Below are 27434 nucleotides of genomic sequence, written 5' to 3'. Positions count from 1 at the left end.
AGTATGAGGAAGAAACTGATTGAGATGGTGCATGTGGAATATTTGGGCATGACATTGAGTAAGAGAAAGTTATGAGTTGCACACTGGTGGCCTATGATGGACAGAGTGGTGGTGAACAATGTTTAAGGGTGTGATTGTAAGATTTCAAGTAAAAGTTTGAGTTCTAGTAATACACGCATGCTGGCAAGTGAGCTGCCAACTGAACCATGGGAAAAGCTGGGTACTGATTTTTAGAAACCCTGCATGTAGCCAAGACCAAACATTGGTATTCTGTGGTTGTGGCAGATTATTCATTGAGATAGATGAAGGTGATATTCTGGACGTTAAGACTGTGGTAGAGTTTCTAACTGCTGTGTTCTCTAGCTGTGAGTTTCCTAAATGCATTGTTGTCAAATCAACCAAGTCTTTAGTTTCTTTTTAGAAGTGGAAAAGTTGTCAGTCAGTCATAGATGAAGAGAAAGAAGGTTTCAGTTATGGACTGCAGAAATGTAAAAGGACCTTTCACCCATTCTTGTGTGGCGGATATGTGGAAATGTAGCTAGATGACATGCGTTGTAGCGAAACACTCTGGAAGGCTAGACAAAGAAATCCTGCTTCTCAGGAAGTGTTGCCCAGTACTACATAGCGATTTGTGCATGTGGCACAGTAATTTAAAGATGACACATTTGAGCTTAGGAAGCCACTGTACGGCCTTAAGATGGGAAGACATCAATGTGCATACTGGAAGGTTGAGAAGCAGGTAGATTACTGTGTTCTGAACAGTCTGCATCCTCCTGATGACGTACTCAAGTACACTAGCATCCGGCGCGTTGCAGTAATCTAGACTGCTGGTGATCAGGGCTTGGGTGACAATTTTATGAGAGTTAATGGGGAACCACTTGAACTCCATAGGTAGCATTTTGAGGGTGCTGAAGCTAGTAGAAGAAAGCGATACAAAAGGGGATGATAGACGGAGCGTTTGAACAAATCAAACACTCACCCCCAGTCAACTGATCTGGGTTTAATCCATCACCATTCTTTAGTTCACTCAGCCACCCCAGTTCAGACATGGCTATATGCAAATAAGTCTGACCCTGTGCCTATTGGGAACAGTCCAGCCCGAACTGCCAAGCCATGTCTTCCCTGGACCGGAAACAAGAATCCTGGGACCGGTTTCGGATTCATAATCCTCATCAGCCAGGCTATCTTGAATCCAGTGGCCAAGTGAACAAGGGACTCACGTCTGAGCATACCCTGCCACACTTAGGGCGAACAAAGCGATACAAAAGGGGATGATGGACGGAGCGTTTGAACAAATCAAACACTCACCCCCAGTCAACTGATCTGGGTTTAATCCATCACCATTCTTTAGTTCACTCAGCCACCCCAGTTCAGACATGGCTATATGCAAATAAGTCTGACCCTGTGCCTCATGGGAACAGTCCAGCCCGAACTGCCAAGCCATGTCTTCCCTGGACCGGAAACAAGCATCCTGGGACCGGTTTCGGATTCATAATCCTCATCAGCCAGGCTATCTTGAATCCAGTGGCCAAGTGAACAAGGGACTCACGTCTGAGCATACCCTGCCACACTTAGGGCGAACAAAGCAATACAAAAGGGGATGATGGACGGAGCGTTTGAACAAATCAAACACTCACCCCCAGTCAACTGATCTGGGTTTAATCCATCACCATTCTTTAGTTCACTCAGCCACCCCAGTTCAGACATGGCTATATGCAAATAAGTCTGACCCTGTGCCTCATGGGAACAGTCCAGCCCGAACTGCCAAGCCATGTCTTCCCTGGACCGGAAACAAGCATCCTGGGACCGGTTTCGGATTCATAATCCTCATCAGCCAGGCTATCTTGAATCCAGTGGCCAAGTGAACAAGGGACTCACGTCTGAGCATACCCTGCCACACTTAGGGCGAACAAAGCGATACAAAAGGGGATGATGGACGGAGCGTTTGAACAAATCAAACACTCACCCCCAGTCAACTGATCTGGGTTTAATCCATCACCATTCTTTAGTTCACTCAGCCACCCCAGTTCAGACATGGCTATATGCAAATAAGTCTGACCCTGTGCCTCATGGGAACAGTCCAGCCCGAACTGCCAAGCCATGTCTTCCCTGGACCGGAAACAAGCATCCTGGGACCGGTTTCGGATTCATAATCCTCATCAGCCAGGCTATCTTGAATCCAGTGGCCAAGTGAACAAGGGACTCACGTCTGAGCATACCCTGCCACACTTAGGGCGAACAAAGCGATACAAAAGGGGATGATGGACGGAGCGTTTGAACAAATCAAACACTCACCCCCAGTCAACTGATCTGGGTTTAATCCATCACCATTCTTTAGTTCACTCAGCCACCCCAGTTCAGACATGGCTATATGCAAATAAGTCTGACCCTGTGCCTCATGGGAACAGTCCAGCCCGAACTGCCAAGCCATGTCTTCCCTGGACTGGAAACAAGCATCCTGGGACCGGTTTCGGATTCATAATCCTCATCAGCCAGCACTGGAGTCAAGCTATCCAGGCTGATGAAGGCTGATAGCCAGAAACCGGTCCTTGGATGCTTGATTCCGGTCTGGGAAAGACATGGCTTGGTAGTTCGGACTGGACTGTTCCCATGAGGCACAGGGTCAGAGCTGATTTGCATATAGCCAGTGTCTAACCCAGGGTGGTGTGGAGTGCAAAATAACGATGGATTTAGGCCCAGATCCTTGTACTGGGGTGAATGTATGACATTGTTCTACATTCTGTCCATCAACTGTGTTTTTTGTAAGAAGCTAGTAGAAGAGACGCAAGTGTCTTCATCCACCATGGACGTGTTTCTGTCTCAGATGATACCAAGCTTCCTGGTGGAGTCTGTAGGAATAGGAAAATTACCCAATTCTTTGGGCCACCTAGCCTTAGACCTGATAGAAGTGGATTTTCTGAACCAAATAACCTCTCTCTTTTACCCATCAAACTTAAGACAGTTGTCTTTCATCCATCTAGCTACTTGGAAAATCCATGCTATGAAATGAGCTCATGTCTTGTTTATGTTTTCAGTAATCAAAGTATCATTGGTTTAGCAAATAACATTGAATCCAAACGATTTGACAATATCAGCCAGGGGAGTCAAACACATGTTGAAAAGGGTCAGAATCTGGGCAGCCCGAGGGGCTTAAAGATGATTCTAGTGATATCAAAAGAAAAAGAGGGCAAGCTAACTGTTCGAGTTCTGTCAGATAAAAAAGATTTGAGCCAGTTAAGAGTATCGAGACAGATGTCAAGATTATGCATACGTCTGAAAAGAATGAAATGGGAGGCAGTGTTGAAGACAGATATGAGATCTACTGGAATCAACACTGCTGATATCCCTTGATCAAGAATTCCACCCAACCCAGGAGTTTTCTTTTTAAGCATGTGCAAAGTAACTTTCTTTATTTCAGTATCCTCTATTGGCTTCTCAAGCAGGGGTCTCCCTTCCTCTGAGAGTTAGAGAAGATGGATTTTGCCCAGAAAAGCATTCCCTTGGGCAAGTAGAAAGGACTGTGCCTTTTTTGGAATTTTACAAGGAGGAAATTGGACATTCATAAAGGCAAGTAGGAGTACGTAAAATCGTACTACAAGAGCTCTACTTTATGTACTTCAAAATGCCTCTGTATATCGGCTGCCTTATGTTATAAAGCTAAGCTGTCAGTTTCCCTCTCCTACCCAGGCAATTGTCAGGTGTGTGTTATTTTAAAACATTGAAGCAGCTGTTCCAATTCAACAGACCCTAAACGTGGGGCATGATTGGTGGGGAACATAACATGAAAATATATTGGCAGATAGATCCAAGCTTTATTCTACAAACTCAATTATGATTGTATTACATTTGAAGAACCATTGGGGCTGACTTGTAATTGTTATTCGAGGACATTGCATATAACAGTAACAGTCACGAAGATACATCCACGCCTTTCAAACCACAGTGCAACAACTATAAAAAATGCTTCAAATCGAGATTATTTATATCGACTATGATCCCATGTCACCCAATGTAATGTCATTTCCAAATCTGACGTGCTTCTCTCTCTCTCCTCCTAGCATGACAGTACCATCATCGCCCTGCAGGGAGCTCTCAAAGTGTTCAATGGCCGCCACCCTCCCTACGCCGCCTGCCACATTTTCGAGTTCTACGAAGAGACTGATGGGTATGTTGAGCTGTCTCCGGAGAGAGCAGGCAGCATCGCAGGGAGGTGGTCATCATAGCAGGAATGAGTTGTTATAGCAGGAATGAGTTGTCGTAGCAGGCATGAGTCGTTATAGCTGACATGAGTCGTCGTAGCAGGGATGTGTTGACTAGCACATAGGTCGCCCCAGCACATGAAGGTTGCCTGGAGGAGTTTTTGGACAGATATGTCGTCACAGAAGCGAGAGGCCACTAGCATGGATATCTTAGCATGGATAGGGTTAGCTGGTCCCAGCAGAGATCGCTTCTTGACCCTGTTGGAACCACTGCAAAGATTGGTCCTTCCAGCATAGTTTGGTTAGCAAAGCAAGGGTTGGTTGTCACAACTAGCTTAAGTTATCACATCGGACATTGCTCTGCTGTCTGTTCCTACAGCTTTTGCTTCTATTTCATTTGTGGAGTAAACCAGCTGTATCTATTGATCTGCTCTAAGGATCAACAAGGGACTGTGTGTGAGGACAGGTTCAAGGCCCGTCTTCCCAGGATGTGAGGGTGCCAGGCCCGAAAATTAAGAGGGTATGTGTTTTCCCGGGAGAATAATGAGGCTATGAGAGTTCCAAGCTTAAATTCAGAGGGTGGGATATTTCTGGAAAGAGATATAGTGAGTGTGAGGTAACCAGGCATTAATAGAATGGTTTTGTGGGTCGCGGGCATGATTACACCGGGTGTGAGTTTCCAGGATTGGACCTAGAGGGTGTGAAGGACTCAGTCGTAGATGCAGAGGGTGTTAGGGTTTCAAGCTTGGGTACAGAGGTATATAGATCAGGCTTGGTTATAGATAGTTAGGCCTTGCCATAGAGGTTGTAAAGGTCTCAAGCAGGAGTTCAGAGTTTCTAAACCAGAGTGTGTTAGGGTTCATGTGATGTGGCAGTCTGGGTGTGAGGCTGCCAGCCCTGGGTACTTAGGGTTGATTATCAGACTAGTGTATAGAGGGTCTATACTAGTGAGGGTCCCCTCTCCGCATTAGGAAGGTAAAGCCAACTTGAGGGTCCAATGACAATAAGACGGATAATTATAAATTTCACTACAGAAGGTGTGTGTCTCAACTCGTAATATAGAGCGTGCATAATCCTTAGGCTTAATAAAGGGGATGAGGGTCCTTTATCTCATTACAGAGCATTGGGGTCCCATGTCTGGATGCAGGATTTGAGTGTTCCATGTTTACATACAGAAGATCTGCGGGTTCCATGTTGGGTTACAGAGTGTGAAGAGTGTAGGGATGGATGCAGTGGAAGTGAGAGCCCAGTGTCGGTAAAACCAAGAAATGAGGGTCTCACAGACAGATGTTTTGCACATTTTGTACAAAAAAGAGCAGATGCACAAAACGACAAAATTGGATATCAGAATCTTTTCCAAAGCCAAACCCACAGACTGAAAACCATCTCATCTACTGCCAAAAAATTGACCCTGGTTTGATTAAACAATTCTGTGTGGATTGCTTTTCCCTCCTTATCATATGTAAGTAAATCACTAGGAATCACCCTAGACAACTCCTTATCACCAATACCACAAATAACAAGCTGGCTCACTCAGCACATTTCTACTTACATTTGCTAAAGCAAATTCAACTGTCTTCAAATCAAATAAAACCACCAGATCAGTGCTTTCCTATTCTTTGTTTTAAAGTTTTATAATTTGTTATTATTAGCAGCAGCAAGTATACATAAATACATTACATACACATTCATTAATATGACCCAAATCTTTATTAGGAAACAACAGAGAATCGCACAAATTAATAATACCTTCCAAACCGTACGCCAGCGCCACCTGTACCTAAAACCGAAAACCCAGCTGCTATCTTATTTAAACAAGGAGACACAGGTCGAAAGTTCCCCCCAAATCCTCCCCCCCTTCACTTTTAGTCCCCTTGCCTTTTCGTTCATGAAGTGCGGATTCTATATTGTAAACATGTAGGAAGCGTCCTTTCCATTGTTGAAAGGTTGGGGGTAAAGGGCCAAACCAAGCCGAGGCCACCCAAAGCTTAAAAACTGTCATTGCTATAAAAATGAATTCCGCCCGACCCCACCATTTGATTCATCCACCCCCAACAACATAAGCTGAGGTGACAGGGAGATAGTCACTTTCAAGACTTCACCTAAGAAACCTACACATTCCAATCCAAGTGATTTTAAGCAGGGGTATGTGGAGAACATATGAACCAGGTCTGCATTAGATGCATTGCATCTGGGGCAGTGAGTCCCCATATCCCCGCCCCATTTAGCGATTTTCGCTAGTGTTAATGCACACATCAAATATTGTTTTGTATTGTTGCGATTGCAGGTTCGAGGCACACAAGATTGACTCGCAAAGCGCAAGTGTTTTCAGGAAGCCAGAGTCCACCAGATCGAGCCTCGGCCACCATTTTTCATTATGCTTATCCAGATCGTCTGGGACCCCCTCCAGCAAACAGTCATATAGATGCGAAATTGAGGGGCCAGTGCTTTTTGTTAATAATTCCATGAGGGGAATCTGCACTAATCCAGCTGCTCCCGCAGCCTTTCTCAACAGGAAATCCCTCAGATGTAAATATTATTAAAAAATCCAGAGGCCCAACATTAAATCTACCCCTGTCCACCTCAAATGACAAAATATGATTCCACGAGAGTACATCTCCATTCCTGCCAAACGCCCCTGGTTCCCTTCTAGTTAAGAAGTCATCTAAGCAGGGGAGTATATCTGCTATATCTGACCTCCCCCGTTCACTGGGTAGGCACATAAATGCATTAGTCCTCCTGGTCTTCCCATAGGCCCAGAGGAATCTAGCCACCAGACTATCACTTACTTTGAACCATTCAATATTGACCTCCAAAGGTGAAAAACATACAATAACTTTGGCAGAAACATCATTTAACCAGATTGCATCTCCCCATTATGGAAAGTTTCAGATTGTCCCAGTGGCCAAAATCCTTCTTAGTTTTATCAATAAAAGGGGTTAAATTTAAATCGATTATACGTTCCACTTTTGAAATAATAAAGACTCCCAGATATGTAACTTCCTCTACAATCCTGCTATCGGAGGCAGGCGTGTGTCTATTAATAAAAACCTGAGTTTTAGCTCTATTTAACAGAAACCCTGACTTACTCCCAAATTCTTCTGCTATTCTTTCCACAGAGCAGACAGCCCTGTCTCGGTCACTGCTGCCACGTCATCAGCATAGGCCAGTAGTTTAGTATCCCAGCCCGGCAGACTGACGGGCAAGATGTCCAGAGAGGCTTCCAGCTTCCTAAGAAAGGGATTGATGTATAAAGCAAATAACAGGGGGGAGATGGGGCAGTCCTACCTCGTTCCCCTCTCTTTCGAGAAAGGCTCCTACTCAACTCCCATTATTTGTAAGCGAGTTGTAGGATTAAGATACATTGGCCGTAATGCATTGATAAAAGCCTCCCCCATCCTATTTGCTTCTATAACCTGCCACAGGTAATCCCGCAACACCTTGTTGAAAGCCTTTTCAGCATCGAGCCCCCATGGGCTTCGCAAGGACCTTGGTGATGTCAAACAACGAGAATACCCGCTGCACGTAATTCGAGGTCCCTCTCCCTGGGATAAACCCATGATGTCTGGCCGATACTAGCCGCTGCATTACACCGGCTAGCCAGCTGGGAAAAAAATTGGAGTAAATCTTATCGCTATCTAGTGATGTCATTGGCCTGTAAGAGCCCATAGCTGTAGTATCCTTGCCTTTTTTAAGAAAAAATATTACATTTGCCGTACCCCAGTACCCAGGGGGCGGTGCCCAAACTCTAACTTCATTAAAAAGCCCCACCATCTCCTGATAAATCGAGGAATGGAGTCTGCACCTATTGCCTTCCCAGATGGGAGGGTGTGAAGCGCCACCTGAAAATGTCTGCTCCTAGAAGAAACCTCTCCTCCTGAATAGTTTTATCAGAAATCCCTGAGTCACCATCTGCCTCTGAACCCTGATGCCCCCGGACAGGGACGGTTTAGTAAAGATCAGCATAAAATTCCCCAAATGCCTATCTAACCTCGACTGGGTCCCTGACCATACTGCCTTGTGTTTTTGATATAGTTCTTTTATATGTCACTGGCCGGCTTCTGTTTAGCTATGCTAAAGCTCAGGGTTTCCCCTCTTACACCGGCCTTGAGGCATCGAAAGCCATTCCCGGAGTGGAGCTCCCTTTGTTAAAATCGAAATACTCTGTAACCAAGACTTCATATGACTTTTTATTCTGGTTCTGCAAGCAGACCCCTCTCAAAGGTCTATTTTCTAGGCACAGTGCTTAACCCATCTAAAGGGAACTCAAGGACAATAGGGTTGTGATTAGACATTACTCTTGGGAAGAGTTCAGCCTGAGCCCCACTAACCAGCACTGGTGAGACCAAAATATAATCCAGCCTGGCAAACTTACCATGGGGGGGCTGAATAGTAAGTGTACCCAGGCTCAGGAGCTTTCAAGCAGGGCCAGACATCGATCAGACCAATGTCCCTCAACAGATTCCCGAACGATGTAGATGATTGCGGCTTGTGCCCTGCACAGCCAGCTTATATCCCTGCCCCAAGGGCCCCCTCTAGTTCCATTTAGATTGAGGTCTCCACACATCAACGGGGCAGGCCAAGATGGCAGTTCAATTGCAAAAAAATTAAATAGGCCAGAGTCATCTAGAACTGGGGCATAAACTGTACATAGAGTAAAGGAGCCACTGCCAGGTTTACACTCCATTATTGCCCATCTTCTGAGGTTGTCTGTTGCCTTTTGGCCAAGGATGACAGTGTTCCCTTTAACTAGGATGGCAGCCCCCTTAGTCCTAATGTCCTGTGTTGTATGGTATGCTACCTTCAGTCCTAGGGAGTTCAATATAGCGCTATCATTCCGGGTGATATGGGTCTCCTGCAGACAGTATACATCTGCTCTTAAAAATTTAAGGTCCTCTTGAACTCGTCTTCTTTTACCTTTATCGTTTAGCCCGCAGATATTGATGGTAGCAATACGGAGCTTAGCCATCCCTCCCAAAAAGTGTCCTAACTAGCAACATAGCCCCCCAATGTTTAACGGATCCCGGACACCAGGCCCACCCCATACATTTAACTAGGCCTAGTCTCATAAAATCCTGCCTTTCATAGCTGGAGGAGATATTCCCCTGGCTGCATTTACGGTCACATTTTCTTTTGTAACATAAGACACCCAATCAAACTTAGAACAACTTGCTGCACTTTAATTACCAAACCAACCAACACCCTTCCCCCCACCCAGCCCCCACAAAACCCCCTCTCACCCAACTGAAACCATCCCTTTTCCCCTCCTCCCCCTGCCACTGAAAGCAGCCAGACCAGACGGGTCTTTGTGAGGAGACTGGTGACAGACACTACGGACCCCTCCAGGCCCCTCCTCTGCAACTCCCGCCCCCCACACCAGTGTACTAAAGTGCCAGACCATAAGAAAGAGAGAACCCCTGTACTAAGCTAGCATAGGAAACCCCCCAAAATTATACATTGCTTCTTTTTGCCAATGCCTGACACAGATAGTCTCTTGCTTGAAATTCAGAGGTAAAAAATGTAACAGTCCCTCTGACGATTGTTTTCAATCTGGCTGTGGCCAGCAAGAAGGCTTCAAAGCCTGCATCCTGAAAAGGCTTAATAACCTGCTGCAAGCGCCACCTGCGCTCTACCGTTATGTGGTAGAAATCAGGGCATACAAAAAAAGAGGATTCTCTGTATGTCTGTCTTGCCTCCTGACGAGCCTTCTCAAAAATAGTTTGACGAAGCAGGAATTTACCGAAGAAAAATGGAATAACCCGTGGCTGCCTTTGATCTCTACTGTCCTGGACAGGCTTGTTCCGGGCAAACGAAAACCGATGGACTCTTTGGACTTCTGCCTCCCGGTTCCATCCTAAAAGTTCAGGAAAAGCTTTCCTGAGAAGGTCCAACATGAAGGATCAAATATCACCCCCTTCCAGGCCTTCCTCGAGCCCAAGAAAATGGAGATTATTTCTTCTCTGCTGATTTTCCTAGTCCTACAGCTTCCACTGGACATCAGTCAGTTGGGCATCGTGTGATTTAGCTTCCTCTTTCACAGTTACCAAGTCAGACTCCAGAGCTGTAGTCCTGTCCTCAATTTCAGTTAAGTAGTTTGCTGATCTCGGAGCAAGCCTTCCCAACCATCCAAACGGCGCCTTCCAGCTTTTTTGTAGCCTGCCTTTCTCTTTTTCCATCCGCATGGGTTTCTGCCCGGTGCTCTTTGATTGCCTCCAATATCAAGCCCACACGCTTTTCTAGTCTTAATCCTCTCATTGCTAGACTATGGAGATCACAAGCTCCTTCCTTGCACCATCATCTTCTGCTCTACAGCAAAATTACTATCATATCCAAGCAGCATCGACCACATTTTTCAAAAGTTAAGACTGCTCCTTTGGTTACCCCAGGAAGGTAAGATCAAGTTCAAAAGCAGATGACTGAGAAGGCCATCCAACTGATTAAATGGTATTATCTGACTGTAAAATAGAACCGGAGTCTTGATTGAGGTTCAAACGCAGGTTTATTGTAGAAGGAAAAAGCACCCACAAACAGAGCCGTCCAGTCATGAAGAGGCCAACGTCCAGACTGACGTTAGGTGGAATCTTCACGACTGAAAGGAAAGATTCTGGAACTAGAGACATAGAACGAGTCTCGTGATTGCAATCACGAGACTCTGGCCGTACAGGAAGGAAATAAGCATTTATTAATATATAACATCTTCCCCTCTTTGAAGGGTAACAAACAAAACAGAAAATTGCAAAATAGGAAACACAAATTTACTCCGAAACATAGTCCCTCAACCTGCAGGATAATTGCTTTAAACGAGAAGCTCTTTTGATTGCCACTTCAGGTGACTCTTCAAAAGCTGTAAATATAGGTAATGCCAAATCATCAGAGACAACAACTCGTGAAGTAACAGGTATACCAGAGGACTCTTCCAAAGGTATTGGCAAATGATCAGAGACAGCAGATTGTGATACCGAGGATGTTTCCAAAGCTAAATTAGAAGTGGGTTGCCCACAGGCTAAATCAAACCAATCACAATGTTCTGAATCTGAAGAAGCATGTTCTGTGATAACATTGGCCTGAAGTGGAGAGATTTTAACAAGAACCCGCTTGTTCCACCATCCTTTGTTATCAAGAAGAGCTGAACCTTTACTAACTTGTGTGACCAAATTTGGAGAAGAGAACTTGGATTTCCCTTTCATAACTCTTTTAAGATTTTTAATGAGCACACAATCCCCCTTTTCCAAAGGCTGATCAAAAGAATGTTTACCCTCGTCAAAACGTGATTTCATTGAATGTTGTTTAGCCTTTACATGTTCCTGAATAGAGTAAGAGTTAACAGACATATCACAATTCCCATGTAACCAACTGGGATTAAGGAGTGAATGTACTGTCCTTCTCCTCAGCAAAGTAAATGGTGCAACACCAGTTGTGGAATGTGGAGTGGTATTGTATGCCCACACTTTGTCATGAACAAAAGACAAAGGATCTAGCCTTGAAGAAATTGCAGTTTGTATACCCTCCTTGATTATGCGATTACTCCTCTCAACCAAACCATTCGAAGAGGGTGAATACAAAGCAACCTTGTAATGAGAAATGTCATGTTTTTTAAGAAAAGAGCACATTTCTGGGGAAACAAAATATGTACCATTGTCGGTGACAATGGTTTTGGGAAACCCTTCAACATCAAACACAGATTGTAAAAATTTTACAGCATTTTCAGTTGATGCAGAATTGCAAAAAGAGTAATACAGCCATTTGGTATAGTAATCAACTAAAACAATCAGATACTTGTTCTCAAATGGTAAAACATCATATGGGCCAGAAAAACCAAACCCACTTTGTCCCATGGACTAGCCGGAAGAGGTATAGGACATAAAGGAGTGGAAAGTGTCTTCCAATATTTGTCAGAGAGAAGACATTGAGTACAATTATCGAGCATTCTTCTAATATGTGAATCCATGGAGGGCCACCAGTAAAATTGTTTGATGCGTTGACTAGTTTTTACAATACCAAGGTGTCCTTGATGAGCGGAACAAATGATAAGATCAAGCAAAGACTCAGGTGGAACAAATAAATCATTACGCATAATCATGTAGTTAACTAAAGAAAGCTCCTCTGACACATTTGCAAAACTTTTAAATCAGAAGACAGAGTCCTACGCTCTGGCCATTTGTTAACAATAAATTCTTTGACCTTTGAGAGTGTTAAGTCACTTTTATAGGCTGTATTCCATTGAACCTCAGAAATGGGTTGACATTCAGCAATAGCATTAATTGTAGCAACAACGCACTCAATATCATCATCAACAACAGAATTATCATTTAAAGACATTCTCGAGAGGCAATCTGCCCTGAAATTCTTGCCCCCAGAGATATGTTTAATGACGAAATGAAATTCATGAAGTTTTGAAAGAAGGCGAACAAGTCTAGCAGAAGCCCTGTTGGAAGTGCTGTCAGAAAGCATGTGCATAAGAGGCTTGTGATCAGTGTAAATCTCAAACTCACGACCCCAAATGTAAGATTTAAATTTTTGTATGGCCCAAACGCAAGCCAAGGCTTCTCTTTCGATTTATACTGTATCTAGTTTCGGCTGAAAGAAGTGTCCTGGATGCAAAGGCAATAGTTTGTTCTTTGCCTTCTACCCATTGTCCCAAAATGGCACCCAAACCAGTAAGACTGGCATCAACGGTGATAAAACACTTCGAACCATCCGAAAAAGGATGCAAAGCTGGTGAATCCTCAATAAACTTTTTAACTTGCTCACAAACTTTTTGCAAATCTTCTGACCAGGCGAACTTCACTCCCTTTCTTAAGAGCGCTCTCAACGGCTCAACAATCTGAGCATAGCCATGCACGAACCTGGCGTAATATTCTGCTAAACCCAGGAATGAGCGAAGGGCATCTCTATCTTTGGGAGGTATGGCATCTCTGATTGCTTTTATTAAAGAGAATTTAGGTTTGATGCCATTGGGTGAAAGTGAATGGCCCAAATAATCCAATTCTTGAACCCCAAATTCGCATTTGTCATGTCTAAGAGTCATGCCAGCTTTTTCTAAAACCTGTAAAACAGTGTAAAGGGTGTTATTGTGTTGAGCAATGTCGTTGGCGTAGATTAAAATATCGTCCTGATAGGCCTGCACCCCAGGAATATTTTGCAATAAGTTGTCCATCAGTTTTTGAAAAATGCTAGCTGCCGAAGCCAAGCCAAATGGGAGCCTAAGGTACTTGAAAGCGCCAAATGGAGTAATAAAAGTGGTTAATTCTTGAGATTTGAGAGATAAAGGAATTTGGTGATAGGCAGACCTAAGGTCCAAAAGGGAGAAGAATTTAGCCCCACCCAGATTAGCCAGTAGATCATGAATTTTAGGTAGCGGATGGCAATCCACGATGATATTATTATTCAATGAGCGTAAATCAGCACACAATCTCACCTCCCCAGATTTTTTGTGAACTAAAACTATGGGAGAGACCCATTCAGATGAATCACAGGGTGCAATGATTCCCTCATCACATACATTTTTTAAAACCTTCTTCAATTCATCTCTTGCACTCAATGGAAGAGAACGAACCTTGTGAATAACAGGTTGAGAATTGGGTTTAAGACGAATTTCATGCTTGAAACCTAGAACTGTACCAACCTTATCCTTAAAGAGGTTTGGAAAAGAATTAAATAAGTTATCCATTTTATGACCTGGAAAAGACAAATCTGAAACATTGAAGCTTCCTGAATCGTGACTAGTGTAGTAATCATGAGGAATATCACCTAAAGCAATAGGTTGATCAGAACCAGGTCTAAGAACTAAACCCATTCTGGCTTGATCAAACCAACCTAAAATATCTCTGCCCTTAAGAGCAACATAAACTTTCGTGAAGGTATAACTACCAAGACATGCAATGTTCGAATAAAAGAAACCTAGCATGTCGATGTCTTTCTCGCCAAATGCTTTAGGATTGACATCAGATTTGCAGAGAACAACTTTTTTACCCCAATTCGCATGAAATGTGAGATCTGATAAAATGGTGATAGGCGAACCAGAGTCAGCTTTGACTTTAAGTGGAACTGTGCCAACCACTAACTCACACCAAGGACCCTTAATCGTGGACAATTCAACTGAATCACATTCAATAGACAACATGACATCATTAAGTCTGGTTGAGCAAGATTCTAAATTTTCATTAAACTCAATATTGTTGACTCTAGTAAATTTTTTGTGACCCCTGCAAAGTGTCCAATTTTCTTGCATGAAGAACACTTTTTCCCAGATGCAGGGCAAGAAGGAGAATTACCAAGATGACTCCTTGAGCCACATCTATAACAAATGCCAGGTCTCTTATTTTGTTGTCTGAAAGAATTGTTAACAAGGTCAATGGAGCCAGAAGTGGAAGCTTGATCAATCATATGAATACAAGGTTGTGAAATGCTTTCTTGTAAAATTTTAGAAGAATTAGTTGCACGTTCAATCCCTTTGGCGATATCTATTGTTTCAGACAAAGAGGGATTTTTGCAACTCAACAAATGTTCCTGAATTTTTTTAGAAAAACAAGCAAAAATGAACTGATCTCTAATAGAAGCGTCTGTACTTGCACCAAAATCACAGGTAGAAGCAAGGATTCTGAGTTGAGCAATATAGTTTTCCACACTCTCTTGTATATTTTGTTTGCATTTAAAGAAATTGTGACAATCTAAAACAATACTGGGTTCATCGTCCTATTGCTTGTTAAGTCGTGCAATAGCTTCTTGATAGACATTCCAATTGTCACCAGAAGGGATAAGAGGAAGATTCTCAAAAACTTGTTGGGCCGCAACCCCTAGGCAACCATAAAGAATAGCAACCTTGCGAGGAGGATCATATTTAGTGGCGTCAATGGCTACCAAATAGTTCTCAAAACCTTTGAGCCAGTTGTGCCAAATGAGAGGAGGTTTGCCTGGAGTTTGCGAAAATGGAGCTGGCGTCTGAAACTGCTGAGAAGAAGCCATGGTAAAAATGACTGAAAAGAAAAACAGTGCCAAGGAAAAATCTCTTGAAAAACTTTTTTGTTATAATTGTATGTAGATTTATAAACAATTTTTGCGCATTGGAGAATAATTGAAAAGTGACAGGCGAGAAATAAATAAAGCGTGCCTATCGCTGAAGAAAAGCTTTGTATTTATAAATGCTTTGCTGAGTCGTAAGAAAGCATAGCGGGCAGTAAAGCGTTCCTATCGCTGAAGAAAAGCTTGCATTTATAAATGCTTTGCGCGATGTGGGTAAACGTGGTAGGCAGTAAAGCGTGCCTATCGCTGAAGAAAAGCTTTGCACTTATAAGTGCTTGACATGGTATAAATAAACGTGGTAGGCAGTAAAGCGTGCCTATCGCTGAAGAAACGCTTTGCGCTTGTAATTGCTTTGCTGTGTAAATAAACGTGGTAGGCAGTAGAGCGTGCCTATCGCTGAATAATCGTGAACGAAGGCTTGAAAATGGCCGACTGACGCCGTTGTCAAGGTTACGGTCATGCGTAACTTTTGACAGGCGGTGGCCTTGAATTATTGCACTGTGACTTAGCTGTTGCGTGAGGAGGGTGTTGCGCATGAACGCTTCCAAAGCTTTCAAGCAGCGCGAGTGAAGTGAAGCGCAAGGCAGAGTCAAACAGTAACAATATCCACTCAAGAAAACTCCATAAAATACAACCTGATGAGGAAGCCAAAGGCAGGAGAGATGAGCAGAAGGCAGGACAAGTGAGAACGAAGAACGGCAATGTCCCGGTGAGATCTTAAGATCTGTCCGATTTTCCAAAGTGCTTGTCTTTCTGGCGGTGGGTGCAGGGAAGTTCCCGATCGTCGCCAAGATGTAAAATAGAACCGGAGTCTTGATTGAGGTTCAAACGCAGGTTTATTGTAGTAGGAAAAAGCACCCACAACCAGAGCCGTCCAGTCGTAATGAGGCCAACGTCCAGACTGACGTTAGGTGGAATCTTCACGACTGAAAGGAAAGATTCTGGAACTAGAGACATAGAACGAGTCTCGTGATTGCAATTACGAGACTCTGGGCGTACAGGAAGGAAATAAGCATTTATTAATATATAACACTGACCTTATCCAGCAGCAAATGACCCTCAAGAAGTAAAGGCTATCTTCAATTTGTTACACATAAATTCAGTCCATCTCCAGCCTTGAAACTTTCTGTCACGGGGGCAGCAACCAGTGTCTGGAACCCGTCACCTGAGAGTCCAGCCACCTCTACTTTCCTTCAGAAAGGGACTAAACACAATTTACTCAAACAGTACCTGAACTGAGACAGTCACCTCAGCCTCTGCTAGTACACATTCCCTAATCCGATCTATTGCTGCACCTTCCACTTCCCACTTCCTTCCTCTATTCCCCTTCGTTCCATGCTTTCAGGTCTTTTTTCTGACAGTTTCCGCTAGTGCTTAGGGTTCTGTTGTTTCCTTCACTCTTAAGATCCCTACAACGTTGGCTGCACTCCATACCATTGCCAGTTACTTCTGAATGATTTTCGTATATGATTTAACATTGTTCTTGTGATGCCCCGCACACCAATACTAATTAGTGCATCCACACTATATACAACTATTAAAAAAATAAAATTGAAGAACATTGATTCCTTGTATAAAACAGAAAACAGCACAACATTGAGAGTTAGGGGTCAGCTTAGTCTGATTACCGAAGGGCAATATGGATCTTTCCACTTCACAAATTTGGGTTATCTGGGCAATAACCACTCACCAGATGTAACATTGCACATCAGTGGCATAGTTGAATGTGCCCTGCAGGCTCAGGCAACACTACATACTAGGGTCATGAGAGTGTGATCATGCAAAGTGAGTAAGCGACCAGCAGCATTTTTTAGCACCACATGACGGGGCAGGGGGAGTTTGGGGCCACTGTGACTACAAAGTTCATAAGACATCCTACCTGGGTGAGATGTCAAGTACAAAGTTGTTACGCCATGTGAGTAGCAGCATTCTAGGATTTCAAACAGCAGTGATAAATGTCATTTTGACCAGCGGTTTCATTTTACTGACATCACATGAATGACTGTTTCATTTGACTGACATTACATGGGTAATGGGGATTATAAGGCTTTATGAGTAACACAGTGTTGTGACGTCATCAGTAGGATCATATTTTGTTCTGAGAAATCTAGGCACTCTTCGTTATATGGCCTGATGGGCTATACATAGAGGCTTACATTTAAGAGGTTTATCTATGGCTAGCCAACGTACAGCTACTGTAATCGGGGAGACAGGCTCATTCCATCCTAGACCTGCTGTCAGTATTAGATCGATTGCGTTTTGTAGTCTTTGTAATTTGTTAACAGCATCTTACATACTCCCAGATATGTGCTGTTCACAACATCAATCTAGGAGAGGACCGCTGCCACGGAATTGGTATTTTTTGTAAAATATTCTGGTAACAATAGATTTTCTTCAGCAGACAAAGATGATTAAGGCCCTTAGTGGCCATTTCGTTGATTTGTGTCTCCATGGATAGGTTGCAGTTCATCCAAATGCCTATGCTCTTATCCTTGGTTGGCAGTGTTGGTCAGGAGCCTGGGTCAGTGGACCATAGCTCTTTTGGCTACGTTGTTCCATCAGTCAATCAATCAGCGAATTTTAAAGCGCGCTACTCACCCGTGAAGGTCTCAAGGCACTTGGCGGCAAAGGGGTGCAGCTCTGGGTTAGCCAAAGAGCCAGGTCTTGAGGGTCTTCCTGAAGGTGTGCAGAGTAGGGGAGCGTCTGATGTTAACTGGAAGCTTGTTCCAGGCCTTGGCAGCGATGTAGGAGAAGGCTCTTCCACCTGCTCTGGTTGTGGCTGCGAATGAGTTTCTGCTAGGGTGTGGGTGGCAGAGCAGAGGTTTCTTTTGGGTACATGGAAGAAGACTCTTTCGTTGAGGTATTTGGGTCCGAGGTTGTGGAGTGATTTGTAGGTATGGATGAGTAGCTTGAAGGTTACTTTCTTCTTGACGGGGAGCCAGTGGAGGTTTTTCAGGTGTTGGGTCTTGTGCTCATGTCGTGGCGTGTCGAGGATGAGTCTGGCCACTCTGTTCTGGAGGGTCTGGAGTTTGTGTAGCAGGGATTTGTTGATTCTACCGTAGAGGGCGTTTCCATAGTCGAGTCTGCTAGTTATGAGTGCATGGGTGATGGTCTTTCTGGCTTCAGGTGGGATCTACTTGAAGGTCTTGCGGAGGATGCGGAAGGAGTTGAAGCAGGTGGAGGCGACAGCATTGATCTGGCGAGTCATGGTGAGGGAGGAGTCGAGGATGATGCAGAGGTTCCGGGAATGGTCAGTGGGGGTAGGTGGGTTTCTGAGTGCGGTGGGGCCACCAGGTGTTTCCCAAGCTGTGGAGGGAGGGTCCAAGGATGAGGACCTCAGTCTTCTCCGAGTTGAGCTGCAGGCTCATCCAGAGTGCAACATCTTTCATTCCTTCCTGGAAGCTGAGTCTGGTGTCATCGGGGTTCTTTGTGAGGAAGAAGATGAGCAGGGTGTCGTCGGCGTAGGATACTATGCTGAGTCCATGCTGTCTGACGATGGCGGGGAGGGGGGCCATGTAGATGTTGAAGAGTTTGGGGCTGAACAATAATCCCTGGGGTACTCCGCAGTTGATGTCTGTGGGTTCGGAGAGGAAGGGTGGGATTCTTATCCTTTGGGTTCTGCCAGCGAGAAAGGAGCAGATCCATTTGAGGGTGGTTCCCCGTATGCCAGGGTAGTGGATTCTGGCTGCGAGAGTGCGGCGGGAGACGGTGTCAAAGGCTGTGGAGAGGTCTAGCAGGATGAGGGCTGCGGTGTGGCCCTGGTCGAGGAGCGTGCCGATGTCGTCGGTGGTGGCAAGGAGGGTGGTCTTAGTGCTGTGGTTGCTGCGGAATCCAGACTGGGAAGAGTCGAGGATGGCGTTCTCTTCGATGAAGGTGGTTAGCTGGGCATTGACGATTTTCTCTGTGACCTTGGCTGTGAAGGGAAGGAGAGAGATGGGGCGGTAGTTCTTTAGGTCCGTAGGGTCAACAGAGGGTTTTTTGAGGAGGGGCTTGACCTCTGCTTGCTTCCAGTCGTCGGGGAAATTGCCAGATTTGAAGATGGCGTTGATGGTGCAGCGTACTTGGGTGCTATGGTGGCAGCGGCTCTGTGGAAGATGTGAGGCGGACAGGGGTTCGTGGCGGCCCCTGAATGGGTGCTCTTCGTGGTTGTGTTGGTAACTTCTGTGGTGACTGGGGTCCAGGTGATGATGGTGGGCTGGCTGTCATCGCTGGAGGGGATGGTGATTTCTGGAGTCTACTCACTGAAGTTGTAGTAGAGGGTCTTGATTTTCAGGTGGAAGTAGGAGTCAAGCTTGTTGCAGAGGCACTGAGAGGGTGTGATGTCCGTGGCTTCGCTGGGGGGTTTGGTGAATTGCTGGATGATGTTGAAAAGTGCCTTTGAGTTGCTGAAGTTAGTGAGGATTTTGTTCCGGATGAAGGTCCTCTTGGTGGATCTTATGAGTTGGTAGTATTCTGTCATGGCGTTCTTGTAGGCAGTTTGATCTTTGGTGGTTTTGGTGTTTCTCGAGGTGTCTGCAGGAGCGTCTGGCTTCTTAGAGGTCAGTGGTGAACCAAGTGGCCTTTAGGGGACGCCATCTGTCGAGGTTGCGGAGGAGGGCGAGCTTGTCCACGCAGCTAGTGATCCAGCTGTTTAGTTCCTTGACTGCAGAGTTGGCGTCGGTAGTGGCGGGGGGGGTCGTGGATTAGGGTGGAGTTGAGGTGCTCCACTGTGACCTTGCTCAAATTCCTTTGTGGTGGGCAGGGCGTGGGTTTGTGAGCGGTGGTGGTGTTTACAGAGAAGTGTATGCACTAGTGGTCTGTCCAGAGGGGCTGCTAGGTGTGGCTGAACAGGACGTTGTTTCCACCTGCGAAGATGGGGTTGAGGGTGTGTCCTGCCTAGTGTGTGTGGGTGGTGACTAGCTGCTTCAGTCCATGGTTGGCGAGGTTGTCTAGGAGTCAGGGTCCCTGCGGTTGTCGAGGTGGAAGTTCAGGTCATCGATGAGTATGTAGTCTGTGGAGGCTTTGGCATGGGGTAGGGTGCAGTGAGGTCCACAATGGTAGTGGTGAGCACGAGGCCCGGGGTGTCTGTATACAAGGATGCCGCGAAGCGTGGTTCTGGGGCTAGTCTGGATCTGGAAGTGAAGGTGTTCTGTGTTGGAGAGGTGGTTGCCCATGCTGGAGGAGGAGAGTTGGAGGGAGCTCTTGTGTGCGATAGCGAGTCCTCCTCCAGGGCGGTGGGGGCGGTCCTTCCTCTGGATCTGGTATCTGTTGGGAATGGCAGTGGTGATGTCGGGGCAGAGGAGGGGTTGGTCCAGGTTTCTGTGAAGAAGGCGACATCTTGCGAGAGCATGTCGAGGAGGTGCAAGATCCCTATGGTATGTCTGTACAGGGAGCACATGTTGAGGAGGATGCACTTCACAGCTTCAGTGGTGTTGGCGGCCGGTGTGGGGGCGGCGGCCATGGTGGTGCAGAGGGTGGTGATGGTTCGGCGGCAGTGACGGCAGGAGAACTGGCTGTGGGTGGTCTTCGGCTTCAACAGCTGGCAGTTGTTGTTCCTTCCGGGGTTGAGTGCGAGTAGGGCAGCTGAGTCACAGTGATGGGTGGCCGGAGAGCCAGGGTCCCTGGCGCTGGTCGCTGTCGGGTCATGGACGGGCGCAGACGGGCATGCCTTTGGTGCATCTTCGCCGCGCCAGTGGCACGGCTGCTATTAAATAAAGGAAGGGTAGGGAAGTGCAGCTTGGAGGCAGGAGCGGGAATGGGGCAGGGGGCGGCAGCAGTGAAAAAACAGACGCAGAGTGCGGGAACAGGAAGGAGGCAGAAGTGAAAACAGGGGGCAGAAAGAGATAAAATTAAAACTAAAGCAAAATATGGCAAAATAAAACTAAGGCAAATTACTCAAGCAGCACTGTTAGTGGCACTTCTTTCAGCATGACCGCCAGAGATGCATCAGTGGCCCGTTAAAACATATTCCAATAGCCCTACAGTCGGACATGTCTTCCCATTTAAAGGAGACCCTCCGTTGATATACTCTGTTTTTCCAGGTCTTACAGTGTCAGCATGCTGTACCGGAACACCTCCCGCCAACCTCCATACCCACTGGTGATGCCAGGCTGCAGTTTCTCATGTCCGCTGCATCGGTTCATCGAGCTGACGGAGTCCATCATCCCTGAGGACTGGGGCAAGGAGTGTCACCGGATAGATGCCACCGACTACAGACCAGGTAGTGCCTCATACAAGCATTTCTGATCACAGGATTCTAGCTTGGATCTAATGAGGGTGAACTACTGCTGTCTTACAGAGAGTGTCAGGCATCGTTGAGGTAGGTCGCAATTTGCGACCCATTAGGAATCGCAGCCATCACAGGGATGGTGGCCTGCTGAGGTCAGCAGACCACCATGTCTGTGATTGATTTTTGATAAAGCAATATTTTTTTTTAATGCAGCCCTTTGTCCTAAAGGGAAATGGGATGCATTTAAAAAGAAAAAATGAAACTTTGTAGTTTCATTTTTTAAGAGTAGGCAGTGGTCTGCGGGACTGCTGCCTGCTCTAAAAAATATTTGTATTTACATTATCAGACGGGAAGAGGTCCCCATTGGACCTCTTTCCCTTTGTGAATGGGTTACCACCAATTTTAAACTGGTGGTAGTATATTACTGTTTTGCGACAGGAATTCAGTCACAAAACAGTAATACATACTATACCGATTCGGTATTTGGAAGGAACACTCTAAATGCGCCCCATCCATATACTAAAATCGCAATTGCAAAATGCGATTCAGTAAGAAGTTACCGAATCACATTTTGCTTTTTGTACATTTAAGAAAGCATTTTTCTGGTCGTAAATGGCCAGTCTCTGTGAATTTAGCCGCTTGTGACTGGAAAAACGGTTTGTACATCTAGCCCTAGATTATTTGGGTCATCACATTACAACTGAAGGGATCAAACCTAAGTTTTCACTGGTGCAGGTTATTCAAGATGCTGTTCCACCCAAAGATAAAGATTCACTTTGATCTTGAATAAAAAAAAATATTACATCTGCTCATGCCCTTTCCTCTTTTGTCTCAGAGAGTAAGTGCTGTCTGACGGTAGATGCCAGTCGAGTCGGTTTGGGTGCACTTCTTTCACAATGGGTGAATGGAAAGGAGCAGACTGTAGCATTTGCTTACTGCTGTTTGAAACAGTCAGAGACTAACTACAGCACCATTAAGCATGAGGCTCTTGCCTGCTGTAGGGCTGTGGAAAAGTTTAAGACTTTTTTGTGGAGCTCAGAACTTGAGATTTATATTGACCACAAGCCTTTGATTTCCATGCTAAATGGGAATGGCACGGATAAGGCTTCTTCTTGGTTACTCAGGCTATTAGCACATCTCCAGGTGTTTGTATTTACCATTAACAACATTCTTGATGGTAAGAACATGAGGGTGGACTGTTTGTCAAGAATACCTTTAGAGCTTGATTCTGAAGCTGATCAAGAGGAAGATGTTGAAGGTGTGGTGGCCTTTTCGGATAACATGTTGAAGGACAAGGGAGCAGTCTCTAAAATGGAATGGCTGAAGGCAGTGGACTCAGATGTAGTTTTGAAAAAAGTACCTACGTTTATCAAGAATTGTTGGCCAAAAGAGAGGAATTTGGATTTGAATATTAAACCTTTTGTTAAGGTGTCTGAGGAATTGTCAATGGTCGTCCCATGCAACAGGATTTTTAGGATCCACCTACCCCCGGCTTGCATTTGAGCCTTGTTGATTGGTTTAGCTCACGAGGGCAATTTGGGTATCAGTGGTGCATGCAAGAAATTGAAAAAGTATGACTGGTAGCCTTCAGTGGATTCTCAGGTGATCAAGTGGATAAACTTGTGTGACAGTTGTCTTAATTCTGATAAGCATTGGAAGACATTTGAGTCGCCTTTGCATATGGTGTCGTTACCTGAGAATCCTTGAGATACGATGATTTGGACTTTGCAGGAACTTTGATGCTTTATCTTCTAACAAAAGATGTATATTCGTGTTAAACAATTCTTTTTTAAAGTGGGTATATTTTGAATTTGCTGCAGCTCCCACTAAGGCTTTGGTGATTAAATTTTCGAAAAAAGTATTCCAGATTGAAGGTGTCTCTCCTGGTTACACATAATGGAACGCATTTCACTTCTGCTTCCATGAGACAGTTTGTTTCTTTGTATTCTCCCCACCTCTAACAGTTTGGTGAGGAGAATTAATAGATTCTTGAAGGAGGGTATTCAGGCTGCTTTAGCTACTGGTCTGGATATGGTGGATTTTCTGAGACAAAAGATATGGGAGTATTCCATTACACAGCTTAGCACCACTTGGGTTTCTCCTTTTAAGCCTATGAGACATTTGTGTCCAGATCAGTTGGAGACTAAGTCTTCTGCTGAGTTTGATGAAGATGAAATGCATAATAAGGGCACACGTTCTGTGTTGTCTATGCAGAGACATTGCAAAGAGTATTTTGACAAAAAACATAATATTAAATAACTTGTTTTGAATATTGGTGATTGGGTACTTATTAAAAAACCCTACAAATTTCAGATAGGGGAATCTCAATTTATGTCATCCATAAAAGTTGTCAGAGTTTCCAAAGGTGCTGTGCTGATTGATGGCAAGGATGGTGAATCAAATGAAGTTTGATTAAACTGACATTTTATTAAATTCACGAGTAGGGTCTTTTGAATCTCAGGTGTCTCCGGTCACTTGATGGTTCCTGATGGTTGCACACCACTGTGGGAGACGTTGTTTGTTCTGTGGAACTCTCCATCATGTCAAGTGCTGATTTCCCTTTGCAAGCTGGTTCCACTGGGCAATTAGTTCCCATAGTGGATCAATCTGACAGATCTGATGTGCCTCTAAATGTTCACTCCCATGCTGATGGGCTTATTCGTAGTGAAGGTAGACCTGCTTGCAAAGTTAATCTACCCGCAAGGTTTAAGGGTTTTTGTATGCACCAGCTGCATTGCTTTCTTGTTATAATTCATCTATTCTTTTGTTGGTGTTATTGTTCGTTTTGCAAAGGGGAAGGTGTTGTAATATGAGTCATGCAAATGCACTTATAGAATACTAGTTATGCTAATGTACTTACCTCATTTACTGTTATTTAATGTTAGTTCCACGTCCCGCCCTGACACTGATCAATACCAGGCATACGCTCTTGAAATTTTTAATTAACTTAAGTTCTCTAGCCTTCTGTTCCCATCGTGCTCTTTCCACTATTGTGTATGACAACACGTTTGCATATGTGAGTTCAGACTATCAGTTGTACAAAACTATCACTTTTAATAAGTACTTCTCAGTGCAGAGCTATAATGTGTCCTATTAATGTCAAAGCTTCCACATGTTAAAGAAAGTTGTGTTTTCATCTTAGAAGACACTTTATCATATTTTACGTAGTTTGTTGTATGATTTACGTAAATCATATTTTTAGGGGCTCGGCTCGTGCTTGGGCTCTAAGATCCGAGCCACGTACTGGGCTCGGCTCTGGCTGTGGTCCCTCTGCTAATTTGTTGGCCTGCCCACCTCTGCCCAGAGCTAGGTGCATGCCATGAGTAAAAGCATGGCATGTCATGCTTAGCCGGTGCTTAAGACACAAGGCACTGATTGTAAAATCCATACCAGTAAGTGATTGGTCGGCACTGGACACGTCACTCACACTCTCAGCCCTGGAATGTGAGCACGTGCTCCATCGCGACTGTCAGTTCTGATTCTCTGTATGCTCTATTCTGCAGGACGAGCCCTGATTGCCTTGTCTGTGACTGCGGTGATCCTGGGGCTGGCCACGCTGACGCTGGCAGTACTGTACGGTAGACTCAGGAAACGCTACAGGACCATGTGAGCGGATGAACATCTGAGACTCGGCACTCGACGGATCCGCACACTGGGACAGGGTCGGTGTGGACAGGGAAGGCTCAATGGCTCTACCTCTTCTCAGCCGGTCAGCGGGCCACACATCCGCTACAATCTAAACTGCACCATTGTCAGCGGTTATTAGGGCGTGCACCATACTTACTCGGGATTCAGCAAATTCTTTTAACTGTACAAATAAAATGAAATGTGTACATATTGTTGAAGCTAGGGCATGTGCTCTCAGCTTCGATGGGAGAGCTGGACACTTGTACAAGATATATGTCAACTTATTATGATGAAATAATTACAATCTATTGTGTTTTTTTAACCGATTTAAGCAATCGATTGATCAATTTTCCATATCTAGAAAGCAAATCAGTAAATATGCCTCCAAAGCAATCACGATTATAATGTTTTCCCCTGTGCAAGTAGATAAAAAGTTTCATTCCTAAACTTATTATTTGTAAATAATAATAATGATAACAATAATGTTAATAATAATTAACAATAGTAAGACCAATAATGTCAAAGCCATAAAGTTGCGTTTACTAGTTGAACACATCTATCTTATTGTCTTCTTAGGTTCCTGTTCGATGTTCTAGAAAAAGGTTAAAATCTTTCTTAAAATATGCCAGGAGATCTTTTAAACCAGTGGTTCTTAACACTTTGACTTCTGCGGTCTTCATTGAATCATCATCGGCTATCCATGAGCTCCCAAAGCCAATTCTACGATTTGTACGTGATATTAACTCAGTACATCTACGCCCCTCTGTCCTGTATGTTTTAGTATTAGAGATACTGCACAATGGTATAGGATCCAGGTCATATTCATAAATCAGCAGGTAATCGTGAAATCAGTAGGCGCGGTGGGGCAGAGCTAGTAACAAGATCGACAGTGGCCTTTGGCAGACTCTGGGCACCGATCGAGCTTGGTATGGGTAAAGCTGGAGACCAGACCATGCAGGTCTTTGTATCAAAAGGTGTCAAAGACAACGATTGCTAGAAGACCAGGTGCTCAATATGCCAGAGTATATGCTGCCTACTGTGAAGTGCATGTGGAAGTACTGCTGAAAAGTGTAGACATGCCTCCTTTCCAATAGAAGCAGCGTAAGTGCTTGGAGTCTGTAAGTGCTTGCCCACGTACAGCACCGGATGTGAGAACTTGCAGCATGAAAGAACCCTTTTGGGCAGCCTAGCTGTGTGTGCATGCATAGATCACTGAGCAGGTCGAAACCTGTCTCCCATAGTCAGCAAGAAAATCATAAGCAATTCAAAAGTATTTCAGTCGGAAGCTGACTGCTTGTCAGTTCGTAGCGTGTTTGAGTGCAAACAGTGACTGCGTGCAAACACATATTCTCTGTTTTGAACTAGCAGTCAGCGTCTGACTGAAAATGTTTTTTAAAAAGCTTATGATTTTTGTAACATGATTTTATTAATAAACGTAACTAATACATTGGACTTCAAGTAAGTATTATTGTGACTTCATGAAATTATTATCTTTGTAGGAGAACCATCTTTATGAAGGTATTTAGCTCAAAATGCTTATGATTATTGACATTAAATACAGGTCATATGGGCCAGGAACTCCCTCAGAAGGTGCTGCTGACCCCAGGTGGTCGCAGACCTCAGGTTAAAAGCCACTATTTTAAACTGTCACAGATATTGCTGTTGTTTAACCATAGGTACATTTATCTCTAACTTAATGGAAAAGAATACAATACTAAAGACTGCCTTTATTTTTTAATACTGTAAATGAATTGTGTGTGGATATTTATTGTATGCCCTTGTTTTTATATACATCACTGGATTATACAAATAAATAAATTCAATTCAATTCTTTTAAAAAGTTATTATTTTTATTTCATTTCTAACCAGTACTCTAAACATACCACTCTATCCCTCTAAACATGCTACTCCATGGCAGAATCAGACACTTGCTGTGGGGCCAATAATAATGGCAAGTCCTCGAAGATGATCAGGGGCTCTCGAGATGTTCTTGTTTGGAGTATTTCTTAAGCACCTGGTTCAGGCCAGTTCTCTGGGCCCTGCACAACAAAGGGGCAGGTAGAAAAATCCTTCCAGGGAGCACTTCTACTGTCCATGGAAATGCAGAAATCGGGTACTTCAGTGAACTCACTGAAAAGCCAAGGGCCTTCTTTTTAGGCTTTTACTTTTTGGAGGTGGTGAAGTCAAACAGTCAAGGCTTAATCTTGGAGGAGGTTGGTGGAGTGGGACTTTTGGTTCAGCCTACATATGTATTGCTCGCAATTAATAAATTAACCAAATGTGTGTTATTCCTTTAGAAAAAAGAAAAAAAACTTTTATTGGCATTACGGAAATGTGGCTAGTAACTTTAATTAGTTTTCATGGCAATGACAGGCTTA

At 44.4% G+C, this 27434-nt stretch overlaps 1 protein-coding gene across 5 annotated transcripts in view; it reads left to right on the top strand.

Annotated features, from left to right (window-relative positions):
* Positions 1 to 26896, top strand: part of LOC144770568 (testicular acid phosphatase homolog) — a 206595-nt gene extending 179699 nt beyond the window's left edge. For 3 of the 5 annotated variants that reach the window (XM_078655202.1, XM_078655200.1, XM_078655203.1), the window contains 3 exons: positions 4059 to 4165; positions 21242 to 21420; positions 24933 to 26896. In XM_078655202.1, coding sequence (XP_078511328.1) covers positions 4059 to 4165; positions 21242 to 21420; positions 24933 to 25039 — 393 coding nt within the window. In that variant the 3' untranslated portion in view covers positions 25040 to 26896. The remainder of the gene's footprint in view (positions 1 to 4058; positions 4166 to 21241; positions 21421 to 24932) is intronic. The other 2 variants (XM_078655204.1, XM_078655201.1) reach the window with 1 other exon arrangement.
* The last annotated feature ends 538 nt before the right edge of the window (positions 26897 to 27434 follow it).

This window comes from Lissotriton helveticus, chromosome 7 (assembly GCF_964261635.1).
Source record: "Lissotriton helveticus chromosome 7, aLisHel1.1, whole genome shotgun sequence".
NCBI lineage: Eukaryota > Metazoa > Chordata > Amphibia > Caudata > Salamandridae > Lissotriton > Lissotriton helveticus.
Note: the sequence above shows the minus strand (reverse complement) of the source record. Positions and strands in the feature narration are given on the sequence as shown.